This window comes from Capricornis sumatraensis, chromosome 16 (genome assembly GCF_032405125.1).
Source record: "Capricornis sumatraensis isolate serow.1 chromosome 16, serow.2, whole genome shotgun sequence".
Classification (NCBI taxonomy): domain Eukaryota; kingdom Metazoa; phylum Chordata; class Mammalia; order Artiodactyla; family Bovidae; genus Capricornis; species Capricornis sumatraensis.
In genome coordinates, this window is record NC_091084.1 from 37,079,116 (window position 1) to 37,093,328 (window position 14,213).

General features: G+C 35.0%; 1 protein-coding gene across 1 annotated transcript in view; it reads right to left on the reverse strand.

The window, feature by feature from the left end:
• NUCB2 (nucleobindin 2) overlaps positions 1 to 14,213 on the reverse strand; it is a 42,270-nt gene that overhangs the window by 5,638 nt on the left and 22,419 nt on the right. The window contains exons 5-11 of the mRNA XM_068988735.1: positions 13,591 to 13,717; positions 8,279 to 8,382; positions 7,049 to 7,234; positions 6,658 to 6,748; positions 6,024 to 6,082; positions 5,834 to 5,926; positions 4,585 to 4,674 (exon numbers count right to left, since the gene is read on the reverse strand). Coding sequence (XP_068844836.1) covers positions 4,585 to 4,674; positions 5,834 to 5,926; positions 6,024 to 6,082; positions 6,658 to 6,748; positions 7,049 to 7,234; positions 8,279 to 8,382; positions 13,591 to 13,717 — 750 coding nt within the window. The remainder of the gene's footprint in view (positions 1 to 4,584; positions 4,675 to 5,833; positions 5,927 to 6,023; positions 6,083 to 6,657; positions 6,749 to 7,048; positions 7,235 to 8,278; positions 8,383 to 13,590; positions 13,718 to 14,213) is intronic.

Below are 14,213 nucleotides of genomic sequence, written 5' to 3' on the forward strand. Positions count from 1 at the left end.
ATGTCAGCAAATTTGGAAAACTCAGCAGTGTCCACAGGACTGGAAAAGGTCAGTTTTCATTACAATCCCAAAGAAAGGCAATGCCAAAGAATGTTCAAATTATCACACAATTGCACTCATCTCACAGGCTAGCAAAGTAATGCTCAAAATTCTCCAAGTGAGGCTTCAACAGTATGTGAACTGTGAATTTCCAGATGTTCAAGCTAGATTTAGAAAAGGCAGAGGAACCAGAGATCAAATTGCCAACATCTTTTGGATCATTGAAAAAGCAAGAGAGTTCCAGAAGAACATCTATTTCTGCTTTATTGATCATGCTAAAGCCTTTGACTGTGTGGATCACAATAAACTGTGGAAAATTCTGAAAGAAATGGAAATACCAGACCAACTTACCTTCCTCCTGAGAAATCTGTATGCAGGTCAAGCAGCAACAGTTAGAACTGGACAGGGAACAATAGATGGGTTTCAAATTGGGAAAGGATTACATAAAGGCTGTATATTTTCACCCTGCTTATTTAACTTATATGCAGAGTACATTATGCGAAATGCCAGGCTGGATGAAGCAGAAGCTGGAATCAAGACTGCCAGGAGAAATATCAATAACCTCAGATTTGCAGATGACACCAGCTTTATGGCAGAAAGTGAAGAACTGAAGAGCCTCTTGGTGAAAATGAAAGAGGAGAATGAGAAAGTTGGCTTAAAGCTCACCATTCAGAAAACTAAGATCATGGCATCCAGTCCTATCACTTCATGGCAAATAGATAGGGAAACAGTGGAAACATTGGTTAACTTTATTTTGGGGGGGCTCCAAAGTAACTGCAAATGGTGACTGCAGCCATGAAATTAAAAGACGCTTACTCCTTGGAAGGAAAGTTATGATCAACTTAGACAGCATATTAAAAAGCAGAGACATTACTTTGCCAATAAAGGTCCGTCTAGTCAAGGCTATGGTTTTTCCAGTAGTCATGTATAGATGTGATAGTTGGACCATAAAGAAAGCTGAGCATCGAAGAATTGATGCTTTTGAACTGTGGTGTTGGAGAAGATGCCTGAGAGTCCCTTGGACTGCAAGGAGATCCAACCAGTCAATCCTAAAGAAAATCGGTCCTGAACATTCATTGGAAGGACTGATGCTGAAGTTGAAACTCCAATACTTTGGCCACCTGATGCGAAGAACTGACTCATTGGAAAAGACCCTAATGCTGGGAAAGACTGAAGGCAGGAGGAGAAGGGGACAACAGAGGACAAGATCATTGGATGGCATCACCAACTCGATGGACATGAGTTTGAGCAAGCTCCAGGAATTGGTGATGAACAGGGAAGCCTGGCATGCTGCAGTCCATGGGGTTGCAAAGAGTCGGATAGGACTGAGCAACTGAACTGAACTGAATGAGATTGGTCACCTACAGAATAAACAGAGAACTGGGTGGTAAGGACAAAGAAAATGTGAGAAAGAAAATCATACTTCTTTGAATAAATCTTTTTTGCACAGATGTGATTGCTGGTAATATGTCAATGTTTCACATGTTCAATAAATAAATAAAATCCATAAAGACAGAAAACTTCTCCATATTGAATACAAATAGAAACAAATAAATAATACTTTTAAGTGAACAAAATACTTCACAGAATGGGGAGGGGAAAAAAAGAACTAATCCAAGAAACTTGTGATCACAGTATTTGGACTATATGCGCTTAGGCTAAAACAATGACAAAAAATGTAAACAAATATTAAAGTCTGGTTTTTCAGAGATATTTATTAGCAATTCTGAAACTTTTTATAAATCCTTTGATTGAAGAAATAAGTAAATATTATTCCCATCAAAAACCTAACAAATATTCCCTTGGTCCTGGTAATACTACATTGAGGATCTATTTTATAAAATAAACCTGAACACAGAAAACTTTATATAAAAATGTGCTAATAGCAGCACTATCTTTTTAAGTAACAATAAAAGACTGGAAATAACCTAAATGTATAACCCTCAGAAAACCGTTAAGTACCTCCAAAGTTATTAAAACAATGCTTACCAATACTTTTGATATGATGTTGAAAGATTCTTTTTTAAGTATTCTGGCAGTGGATTAGACAAGTTACTTTTCATATTACCAAAGGTAAAATAGTAATTTTACATTGGTAAACTTGGATGACACCACCTTAACCAAATAATCAAAGTTAACCTAGCCAGTTATAGAAATAATCAGCAGCATATGCTTCTTGATATGATGCACTTAACATCACTTCAGTGATATTCCTACCAAAAGTAGGAATCATAAAGAAACAGCAGACAAATTCAGACTGAGGGTTATTCCATATAATAACTGGTCCGTACTTTTAAAAAATATCAGTTACTTCATGCAAATAGAGGGAGAAAACGAGGGAGATAGTGACAGATTTCCTCCTCTTGGGCTCTAAAATCACTGCAGATAGTGAATGCAGCCACGAAATTGAAGATGTTTGCTTCTTAGCAGGAAAGTTATAACAAACCTAGATAGTGTGTTGAAAAGGAAAGACATTACTCCTCTGACAAAGGTCTGTATAGTCAAGGCTATGGTCTTCCCGGTGGTCACATACGGCTGTGAGAGCTGGACCATAAAGAAGGTAGAGCGCCAAAGAATTGATACCTTTGAACTGTGGTGCTGGAGGAGACTCCTGAGAATCCCTTGGACAGCAAGGAGATCAAACTAGTCAATCTTAAGAGAAATCAACCCTGAGTATTCATTGGCAGCACTGATGCTGAAGCTGAAACTCCAGTATTTTGGTCATCTGATGGGAACAACTGACTCATTGGAAAAGTCCCTGATGCTTGGAAAGATTGAGGGCAGAAGGATAAGAGGATATTGGAGGATGAGATGGCTGGATGGCATCACCAATGCAATGAACATGAACTTGGGCAAACTTCGGGAGATGGTGAGGGACACAGAGGCCTGGCATGCTGCAGTCCATGGGGTCGCAAAGTCGGACACAACTGGGCGACTGAACAACTTTTTAGAAATATCAATGCTATGAGATACAGAGACTCAGAAACTTTCAGATTCGCTAGAAAGACAGTACAACTAAATCCAATGCATGATCTTGGATTTTCCTTTGTAAAGAACAATACAGGGAAAATCGACAAAAATCTCAGTAAAATCTAGAGATTAGAGAATAGTATTGTGTGTAACATTGATAGTCTTACTGTGATTATATAAGATAAATCTTTGCAGAAAAAACACCCTCAAGTATTTAAGGTTAAAGCAGCATCATGTGCAACTCTCAAAAAAAAAAAAGGTGTTCAGGAATTCCTTGTTTATTCTTGCAGATTTTTTTGTAAATCTGAAATTAAGTCAAAGTGAAAAAGGTATGTAATTATCTATTGATCCAGTCCACCACAAGCACTCAATCCCTTGAGTGCTTGTTTGTTGTTCAAATAATCTGAGCATTCTTCTTCTTCACCAATGTCCAGAAACAGTTGAAATGTTAGACAAAAACTTAAAACAAAAAAGAAGCTGATTTATTTAATTTGAAACTAAGATGACCAATTGTCCCAATTTGTCTAAGACCATCCAGGTTAAAACACTGAAAAATTACACATCCTGGGAAATTCCTCAATCCAACGCAAACCAGGACAGTTGGCCACCTTATTTCAAACTAACTAAAAAGGTAATTTTATTTTATATAGGAAAAGACAGTGTTCTCTTTTCAGTCTACTTTGGCTAGTACCTCTCAACCATTTTTTTCAAGACGTGTCTGCACTCACTTATACACAGTAAACTATGATATAAATTCAAATACCTTTGGTGGGGAGCAAATTGGCAGCTATGTTTAAAAACTAAAACCTTCTCATAAAACTTGAGAAAAGTTCTATTCCTAGGAATTAATCTTAGGGAAATCATCACAGATGCCCCAAAATGCATGAACAAATGGATAGTTATCACAGTTTTATTTATCACAGCAAAAAAATAAAGTCTGAACCTGGAAGAATGGCTATAAAAATTATGCTATCATACAACTGCATACTAAGTTGTCATTTTTTAAATGATGATTTTGAGACATGGCTTTGGAAATTTTTCATGAACTATCACTAAATTTTACAACATAGAATTTCACAAAGTCATTTATATAGTATAAAGCCATTTAAAACATATATAGATATGAATTTTTATATATATGTAAACTAAAAATGGGACAGACACTATTTATACACTGTATGCTATATATATGCATAATACTAAATACACAAAGGATTTCCAAACTTGCATAACACAATGCATAATTTGTGTCTACTTCTGGATGGTACAATTACATGTAACTTCCACTTCACTCTTCAAGTGTATCCATATTTTTAATTTTCAAGAATGAACATTATTTTACACTTAAGTACAATTTAAAAAAGACTTCTAATTACATGCAATGTGATTACTAGTAGAGATCAGTTGCCACAGCTTTTCAAGAAATCGAGTTCATTATTTTACAGTGACATTTTATGTGAAAAGCCAAGATGGTAAAACTATCCATGCAAACATAATGGCAAATAAAAGTTAAAAGGGAATAAACTGATATAAATTTCTTGAACCATACATCCCATTTCAAGTAGGTTGTCTTACCTCCCAGCTATCTGGCTCTAAGAATTCCTTTTTTTCTGTAGCTTTTAAAAATTCCTCTAGCGTCACCAATCGGTCTTCGTTAGTATCAACCTGATTAAAGGAAAATGTATATGTAAAGTAAAATAACCCTTTCTTATTATTTAGACACTAGAAATTCTTCTAATAGATGCTGCTACATAAACATACAGCAATTAGCATTAGCCTAACATCCATAGAAACTGAGGGAAAAAAAACAAAGCAACACTCAATACCATACTAGAATCAGAAAATAGATAACTTTCTCTTCTATATAATTCAAATTTGAAAATACCTGAAATCCCCAAAGATCACCAAGTTTGAGTCTGCAGATATGACTGATTAGACTAATATTATTTTCCTTCCTCCTTGAATTATAAATTCAAAAGGAATTTATAATTCCTTTTGAAGCTAAGGGCTTGGGCAACAATCTTTCCAGCAAGAGGACTTTTTTAGGCAAGAATAAAGGAGTTTAAGTTAAATACTCACAGCATTTTTTCCTAAAAACAAACAACTAACTAAATCAAAGATGAAGTTGACAACCGTTCTAAATCCTTTTCAGTGGCTCTTGTAGACTATGGCAAATTCAGTTACAAAATTGAACTCTATGATGGCCAAAGAAATTCATTTGTTATGTAAGATGCCAGCACTCAACAGAAATCCTAGTTTACCATGAAAAGCTCAAATATCAGGTGAAAATCACTGAAGCAATGCAGTGGGCTTGGGGAATTCCCTGGTGATCTAACAGTTAGGACTCCACACTTTCACTGCCAAGGGTCTGGGTTCAAGCCATGGTCAGGGAACTAAGATCCCACAAGCTAATCACACAAGCTGTGCAGTACAGACAAAAACAAAAACCATGGGCTTAAGCTGTCCTGTCTATGATAGCTCTTTCAGAGTTTTTAGCTTAATAACATGAACAAGAAATAAATATTTGTTGTTATAAACCATTAAGGCATTGAGTTTTTAATTTCTTAGCTAAAACTAATTTTTTACTTCTAAAGAAGGTTTTATAGCATTCTTTTATATGCAGAGCATCTTAATCTTTAAAACATTTTAAAGTAGTTACAAAATAATTTTATTTACACTAAGGGACTCTACTGACAATTATGAATCAAAAATGCAAAGTACAATTAGATATCTATTCTGTACATTTGTTTTCTATTTAACAATAAGATTTATTGCAAGAACTTGAATAATCCGCAGAAGTAACAGGTAAACATTTCAAACATACCTCATTCATTACATGTTCCCTCATTCTAAGCCTTTCTTCCTCCATTTCTACCATATCATCCTCTTCATTTTTGGGGTCATATACTTTCTCCAACTAAAAAGAAAATTTTAAAACCAACATAAAAGAAAGGAAGGTAATAGAAGGAAAAAAGAGAGAGCAAAGCCACTGAATACTTAATGAACTCATTTACCTCTTTAGTAAATAGGGCTTCTAATTCTTGTTCATCTAGGAAGCCATCACTATTGACATCTAAAGTTTAAAAGTTACAAACGCAAAAACTGATTTTAATGCCTTAGAAAATAGACAGTTAAAGTACAACTAATTACAAGTGGTTTGCAAAAATATTACTTAGATAAAGCATCAACATGCTACAGAAAAAGGTTTCTTTCTTTTTGTGAAGCCTCCGATCAGTCCAACTGATAACAATTCACTACTTACTCATAATTCACCATAGTTATTGAGAAAAATATATGTTAACCAATTTTTGCCAAAATATAAAGCAATGTACTTTAAGACTATATTTTAATATTACAGCCTAATGTCTGTTAGATGCCACAGAAATACCTTCACTTTACAGAGAAACTTGCAGTAAGTCATATGATGATTCAAAAATAAAAGCAAGTATAAAGACAGCTACTGAACTAAAATATTTTATACTGCAGACCAGTAATAAAGACTATTATACTACCCTTGAGAAAAACTCTAAATATTTACTACCAATAGGATTCAATTAGAAAAGTTTAGCAGAAATCAATTAAGACTAAACCATCTATTATTTTTCAGACAGAAGCTATAAATATTAATATTTGTATCAACTCTGTTACCATGTAATTTGAAAAATGTCTTGGGGTCGAAGTCATTAGGATCCAATCCATCAGCCTCTTCCCACACTTCTTTAAGTTGGTCTTTGCTTCCCTGTGAATCAATTAAAAAAAAAAACCAAACACATAAGACAAACTGTAATCCATATATAGAGACTCAAATGCAAAATTGAAAAACTATAAAAAATTAACTCAAGATTTTAAGAACTAATAACATGATAAAATTCTATCTGGCACAAAGAAGTATCTTCATTTAATTGTGATTTTATATATATTTTGTTTTGTTTTAACTAATTAATTTATTCTTAATTGAAGGATAATTGCTTTACAAAATTGTGTTGGTTTTTGCCATACATCAACATGAATCAGCCATAGGTAAATTCACAGTCCTTACTGGATGATTAACTTTAGGATGATTTTCATGCTTTTTCTTCATTTCTGCAAATTTAGATTCTTCTTCCTTTCTCTTTTCTTCACTCAGTGTTTTTAAATATTCTCTCCTTTCATGTTCCTTCATCATTTCATACTTTTTAAATTCTTCATGTCGAGCCTTATCATAGTGTTCCAGATCACTTGTAGCCTATAAAGCAATATTTAAATTAAATAAGAAAATGTGCTTAAAAATATAAATAAAGGCTTCTTCCATATAGCATACTGTCTAACAGAAGGTAGTATAGGAGGGCTAAAACATACTCAACTTTTGTGTTAAATTCTACCCTTCTAATTTAGTCATTATTATTGTCAGAGATGGGCTTCCCAGGCGGTTCAGTGGTAAAGAATCCGTCTGCTGATGTAGGAGACGCAGGTTCATGCTCTGGGTCGGGAAGATCCCCTGGAGAAGAAAACGTCAACCCACTCCAGTATTCTTGCCTGGGAAATCCCATGGACAGAGGAGCCTGGAGGGCTACAGTCCATAGGCTCAAAAAGGAGCTGGACATGACTTAGCAACTAAAGCAATCAACACTATCAGAGGTGTAGGCATTCAAAGAAGCTAGAAGTTCAAAGCTAGTTTCAACCTTAGGAAGTTCTGCATAAGCAAGTAATATATAAACTTACTTTAAAAAGAAGAAAAAGGAAGAGACTGTATCAAATCTGTACCATATAGAGAACTAGAATCGTTTCTAACAACTTAACTAAACGCAAGAATACCCAGACTAGAACATCTAGTCTGCTAACTCCATACAGTACAACACCGGAGGTCTATGAACTGCTATCCAAAATTCCTGAGGCCAGATGTGTTTCAAAATCTTCAAGATTTTAGAAAAGATATATGGCATATATGCAATATTTTGTAACACCCATGAAGAGTATAAATAGATTAGCACTTCCTTATCAAAATCTAGGAGTACTCATATTAAGTAAGCTAGGAAAAAAACTATAAATAGCCTTACTAGAATTCAAGCCAGGTTTCCATTTTTATAGTATGTTGGATTTTGGAATTGTTGGCAAGGGATTACAGATCTGTATGTCCACATTATTATCTGTCCTAATAAGAGTTACACTCTCTCCCTTTAAAGATATTCTAGAGAGTATACAAAAGTTATACTACCATTTCATGGAATTTGTCAAATTACAAAATCTCAAAGGTACAATAAAAATAATACATTTTGACAATTATTCTCACCGCTTTGATTAGCATATCTAAATCTGTAGATTCAAACTTGTTAGGATTCAGGTGGTTTAGATGATCAAATTGTTTTAGAAGAGCATGGTGGTCTATCCCTGTATCTGAAAGAAAATGGGAAAACTGTAAACAATAAGTTACTAGAAGCTAGAATCATAAATTTACATAAATGATACATAGGAATAAAAATTCATATTTTATAAGAGAATTCAGCATTTTAGATTAAAGGTTAATTATTTTTTTAAGAATATTATATATATTGTTATTCTAGGCAAAGATAATATCCTTGAATCTGGAATGGAATACAATTTAATGTGTGCATTTTAATGTTATTTCGAGAAAGACTAGTTGACTCAGTGTAACTTACAGTAAAAACTTTTTTCTTCTTTTTAATTTATTTTTTATTGAAGGATAATTGCTTTATAGAATTTTGTTGTTTTCTGTCAAACTTCAACATGAATCAGACATAGGAATACATATATCCCCTCCCTTTTGAACCTCCCTCCCGTCTCCCTTCCCATCCCACCTCTCTAGGTTGATACAGAGCCCCTGTTTGACTTTCCTGAGCCATACAGCAAATTCCCATTGGCTATCTATTTTACTTATGGTAATGTAAGTTTCCATGTTACTCTTTCCATACATCTCACCCTCTCTTCCCCTCTCCCCATGTCCCAAATATCCATCAACAGGGTTCTGGTAAATAAATTTTATGATATATCTATATAATGGAAATATATGCAGCTGCTAAAAAAAAAAAAAGATGGTCTCTGCATATTAATACAGAAAGATCTCCAAAATTATTAAAGGAAAAATACATGGCAGAAAATGTATATTGCATATATCTTTTGCATAAAAAGAGAGGAAAAATGTGAACTTCTATTTGTATTTGCTTATGTATGAGTAAAGACACTCAGGAAGGATGGTATTAGGGGGCAGTGGAAACTAATAATGTACAAAACTATCCAGGAACTTTCTTATACTCTTGTTTTAAGCCATATGAATCTATTGCCTACCTTAAAAATTACACCCCCTCCAATCCCTATGGCTCAGCTGGTAAAGAATCCACCCACAATGCAGGAGACTTGGGTTCGATCCCTGGGTTGGGAAGATCCCTGGAGAAGGGAAAGGCTACCCACTCAAGTATTCTGGCCTGGAGAACTCCATGACTGGTATAGTCCATGGGTCACAAACAGTCAGAAACAACTGAGCAACTTTCATTTTCAAACTAAGCCCTTCTTCAAATTATCAGAAATTTTAACTCATAAATTGTGAATCAAGGAGAAAATATGTATAACTTTTCTAAGGATATAAGACAGTTTACTTTAGGTAATGAAATCTAGCCCCTGTTTTGGAATAAAGAAAACATTGCCAAGATTAAGGAGATGGAAGTTGTCTAAATGCAAAGAAATCTCAAACCACCTTAGGCCTGGCTTCAAGGACAGAACTGCCTCGTGTGTCTGACTACATGAAGTAGGATGGTATGAGTTAATTTACCTCTCACTGATGTCCTTAGTTTCAGGATAATGAGTATTTGGTACTTGTTTTCTAAGTCTATTCACCAGCAGAGAGTTTACCCTCTACACTGAAGTGAAGTGAAGAAGTGAAGTGAAGTCGCTCAGTCATGTCTGACTCTTTGCGACCCCATGGACTGTAGCCTACCAGGCTTCTCCATCCACGGGATTTTCCAGGCAAGAGTATTGGAGTGGGTTGCCATTTCCTTCCCCAGAGGATCTTCCTGACCCAGGCATCGAACCCGGTCTCCCACCTTGTAGGAAAATGCTTTACCACCTGAGCCACAAGGGGTCCCCAACCTCCAGGACATAATGCCTGATGATCTGAGGTGGAATGAACGAATGAATGAAAGCCGCTCAGTCCTGTCCAACTCTTTATAACCCCATGGACTATACAGCCCATGGAATTCTCCAGGCCAGAATACTGGAGTGGGTAGCCTTCCATTTCTCCAGGGATTTGAGGTGGAGGCAATGTAATAATAATAGAAATATGGTATACAGTAAATGTAATGCACTTGCATCATCCTGAAACCATCCCCACCACCACCAGTCTATGGAAAAATTGTCTTCCACGAAACTGGTCCTTGGTACCAAAAAGTTTGGGAACCACTGCTCTACACAATTTCTCCAATATGATCCATTGACCAGAGGTACATGTTTAAAATGCATATTACTTATCCCCAGAATCAGCATATATAGAGGTGAGATTCAGTAATTTGTATTTTTAAACTAGCTCCCCAGGTGATTTTTATGCAACTGGAGTTTATACTCTGTCCTTAGTAAATATTCAGATATTTACTGATGACAATGAACCACCCAGATAACCAACCTATACAGGCATATTATACAGGAGCCAGCTTGAAGGGTATCTCACTTGCCAAATCTGGCCCCTGGGTTTTGATTCATAATTAGAAAGGCCATTCCAAGACAATAAAGGAATTCACTTATGTTGTCAACTTTGCTTTTATGGTTTTATTTTCTACACTTAAATCTTTGATTTACATAAGCACTTATCCTGATATATATGAGCTATAAATCCAACTATACCTTTTTCCAAATAGGTATCCAACTCTATTAAGACCACTTATCTCACTAATGAGATACCACCTTTAATACAAACTAAATTCCATATGCATTTAATTTTATTTCCAGAATTTTTATTTTGTTTCACTGGTCCTTCTACTTACATGACAAAATCATAGAGTTCTAATGTCTGATGTTCAGTGATATGTTTTGATATCTAATATATCAAGTCCTTCTTCTTTGTTCTTCCTAAGAGGCATATTGCTTTACTTGCTTGTTTCCCTTTTCATATGAATTTTAAAATTAACTTGGCCAGTACCAGGGGAAGAATGTACATCTTTTTTATTTGCTGCTGCTAAGTCGCTTCAGTCGTGTCCGACTCTGTGCGACCCCACAGACGGCAGCCCAGCAGGCTCCCCCATCCCTGGGATTCTCCAGGCAAGAACACTGGAGTGGGTTGCCATTTCCTTCTCCAATGCATGAAAGTGAAAAGTGAAAGTAAAGTCGCTCAGTCATGTCTGACTCTTAGCGACCCCATGGACTGCAGCCTACCAGGCTCCTCCGTCCATGGGATTTTCCAGGCAAGAGTACTGGAGTGGGGTGCCATTGCCTTCTCCGATCTTTTTTATTTGGATCATGTTAAATTTATAAATTAACCTAGGAAGAATTGACATGTTTATAATGCTGAGTTTTGTGTCAGAAAAATGCTATGTCTTCCTTGTTTTTTCAAGTCTACTTTTGTGTCTTTCAGAAGCATTTTCAAGTTTTTATCTGTAAGTCTTTCACATCTCTTAATAGGTTTATTTTGGGTATTTTGTTTTTGTTGGTATTGTGAATAGTTTTCTCTTCCATTACATCTCCTAACTGGCTGTTGTTTGCACATACGAAAAAACATTGATTTCTATATATTGCTTGTGTGCATGCTAAGTTGTTTCAGCCGGATCCGACTCTTTGAGACCCTATGGACCATAGACCACCAGGCTTCTCTGTTCATGGGATTCTCTAGGCAAGAATACTGGAGTGGGTTGCCATTTCTTCCTCCAGGGTATCTTCCCTACACAGGGATTAAATTCGTGTCTGTTACATCTCCTGCATTGGCAGGAGGGTTCTTTACAACTAGCACCACCTGGGAAGCCCTCTGTATATTGTTTACCTTGCTGAATTTTCCTGTCATATATATTAAGTTTTTCACAGTTACATTGAGTTTTCCAAGTGCCTATTATCTGCAAATAGAGATGATTTTATTGCCTACTTTCCATTTACTTCACCTCCAATTTTTTCATTTGTATAATTGCTTTGATTAGTACCTCCAATACAATATTAATTAGTAGTGGTGACACAGCGAGCATTGTTTTGTTTCTGATTTTAGTTAAAATACATATTTGTGTTTCTCCAATAAGTATGTGTAGCTGAGCTGGACATATGTGATCATGTTACAGAAGTATCTATTGATTACTATTTTATGGCTTTAAAAAAATTAATTAGATGTGTCAATTCTTGTCAAATGCCTTTTCTGAATATATGGAGGTGATCGTATGAACTTTCTTTGAGATAGCTTCACATTTCAAAAACTCTGCTTCTTAGCTGTGTAATCTCCTCATAGTCTAAAATTAGAATATGGGAGGATAAATAGGCAGAGCCAGAGGAGTTTTAGGGCAGTGAAACTACTCTGTATGATACTATAATGGTGGATACATGTCATTATAAATTTACCTGGACCCATAAACTGTACAACACCAAGAGTGAAATATAAACTATGGATTTGGAGCTATCATGATGTGTCAGTGTAGGTTCATCAGTTGTTGGGAGATGTTGGTATTGGGGTAGGCTGTGAACATTTGGGGATGGGGGTATATGGGAAATATCCGTACCTTCCCCTCAATCTTGCTATGAACCTTATATTGTACCAAAAATAATTATCTTAATTTTTTTTTAAAAATTGAGGAGAATTCCCTAGTGGTCCAGTGTTTTAGAGTCCACACTTTCAATGCAAGGAGCCCAAGTTCGATCCTTGGTCAGGGAACTAGATCCCATGTGCCACAATGAAATTCAAAGATACCCCATGCCACAACTGAGACCAGGCACAGCCAAAGAAATGCATAAATTGATAAATATAATTTTTTAAAAAATACAAACTTGAAAGATTTATTCCAATTAATTATTTGTCCTTTGACTTTGGAAGTTCTTTTGTCACCAAAAAATTTTTTCTTCCTGTATCTACACATATAATAATTTATAATATTAGATTTCCTAAAAAGTTAATCTTGCATTCCTAAAATAAATCCACTTGCTATGACAGAGTATTCTTTTAATATCTAATAATTTTGGTTTTGGCATCAATACATGATAAGAGTGTGGAAGTTTCCTTCTTCATCTATGCTCTGGAATACTTTAAATAGCACTGACAATCTGCCCTCTAATGGTTTAGTGGAATTGCCTTTGGTATTGTCTGAACCTGGTGTTTTTGTGGAGCTAGCTCTGCCAATTTTTCTATTTCATCTATGGAAATTGTTCTAATTAGTTTCTGTCCCCTTCTTTCTTTTGGTCTTCTTTGATGTTATTTTTCCTCTTTAAAGCAATGGCTTAATTCATTATTTTTCATTCTTCCTTTTTTGATATAATTTTTTAAGGGCAATCATTTTGATTTTTGAATGACATTTTAAAAATTAAGAGAAGCCAAATCAATTCTAACATTAAATTTTGACTAAAGGAACATGGTCTGTAAACTGACCTCAAAACCAAATATTGGAATTTTCTGACCTTTTCTTTAGCACTTACCTTGAAAAGAATCTAATTTAGCTTTAATCAGCATTCTTAACCTTGCCACTTCTTGCCTTTTCAGTTCATCAAGTTTTGTCCTCACGTGGTGACTTACTAAATCCAGTTCTTTGCTTAGCCTCCCACTCTGTTAACAAAAATGATAAATTAATGTTATCTATTCCATTTCACTTTTAGATAAGATACAATATATCTAAAATAGGGTTACGATAACATAGTGATAAATGCTTTGACTAATTGAGATAAATTTGATATGACAAACAACATTTCTTTCAGAAGAAATTCAGTTTGTAACTCTAAATTAAGGCATCTAAAAGCCATAATTAAAGCAAAAACAAGAAACTCAAAAAGTAACTTAAACTGTAAAATGGTACAGCCACTTTGGAAAACAATTTGACAATTCCTCAAAAAGTTAAACACTGAGTTACCATATGATCCTGCAAATCCATTCCTAGATATATACCTAAAGAATAGAAACATATGTTCACATAAAGTCTTAAATATGAATGTTCACAGCAGCATTTTTCACACTAGCCAAAAAAGTAGAAATAACCCAAATGTCCATCAACTGATAAATTGATAAAATATGGAATAGCCATATAATGGAATATACCAATACATGC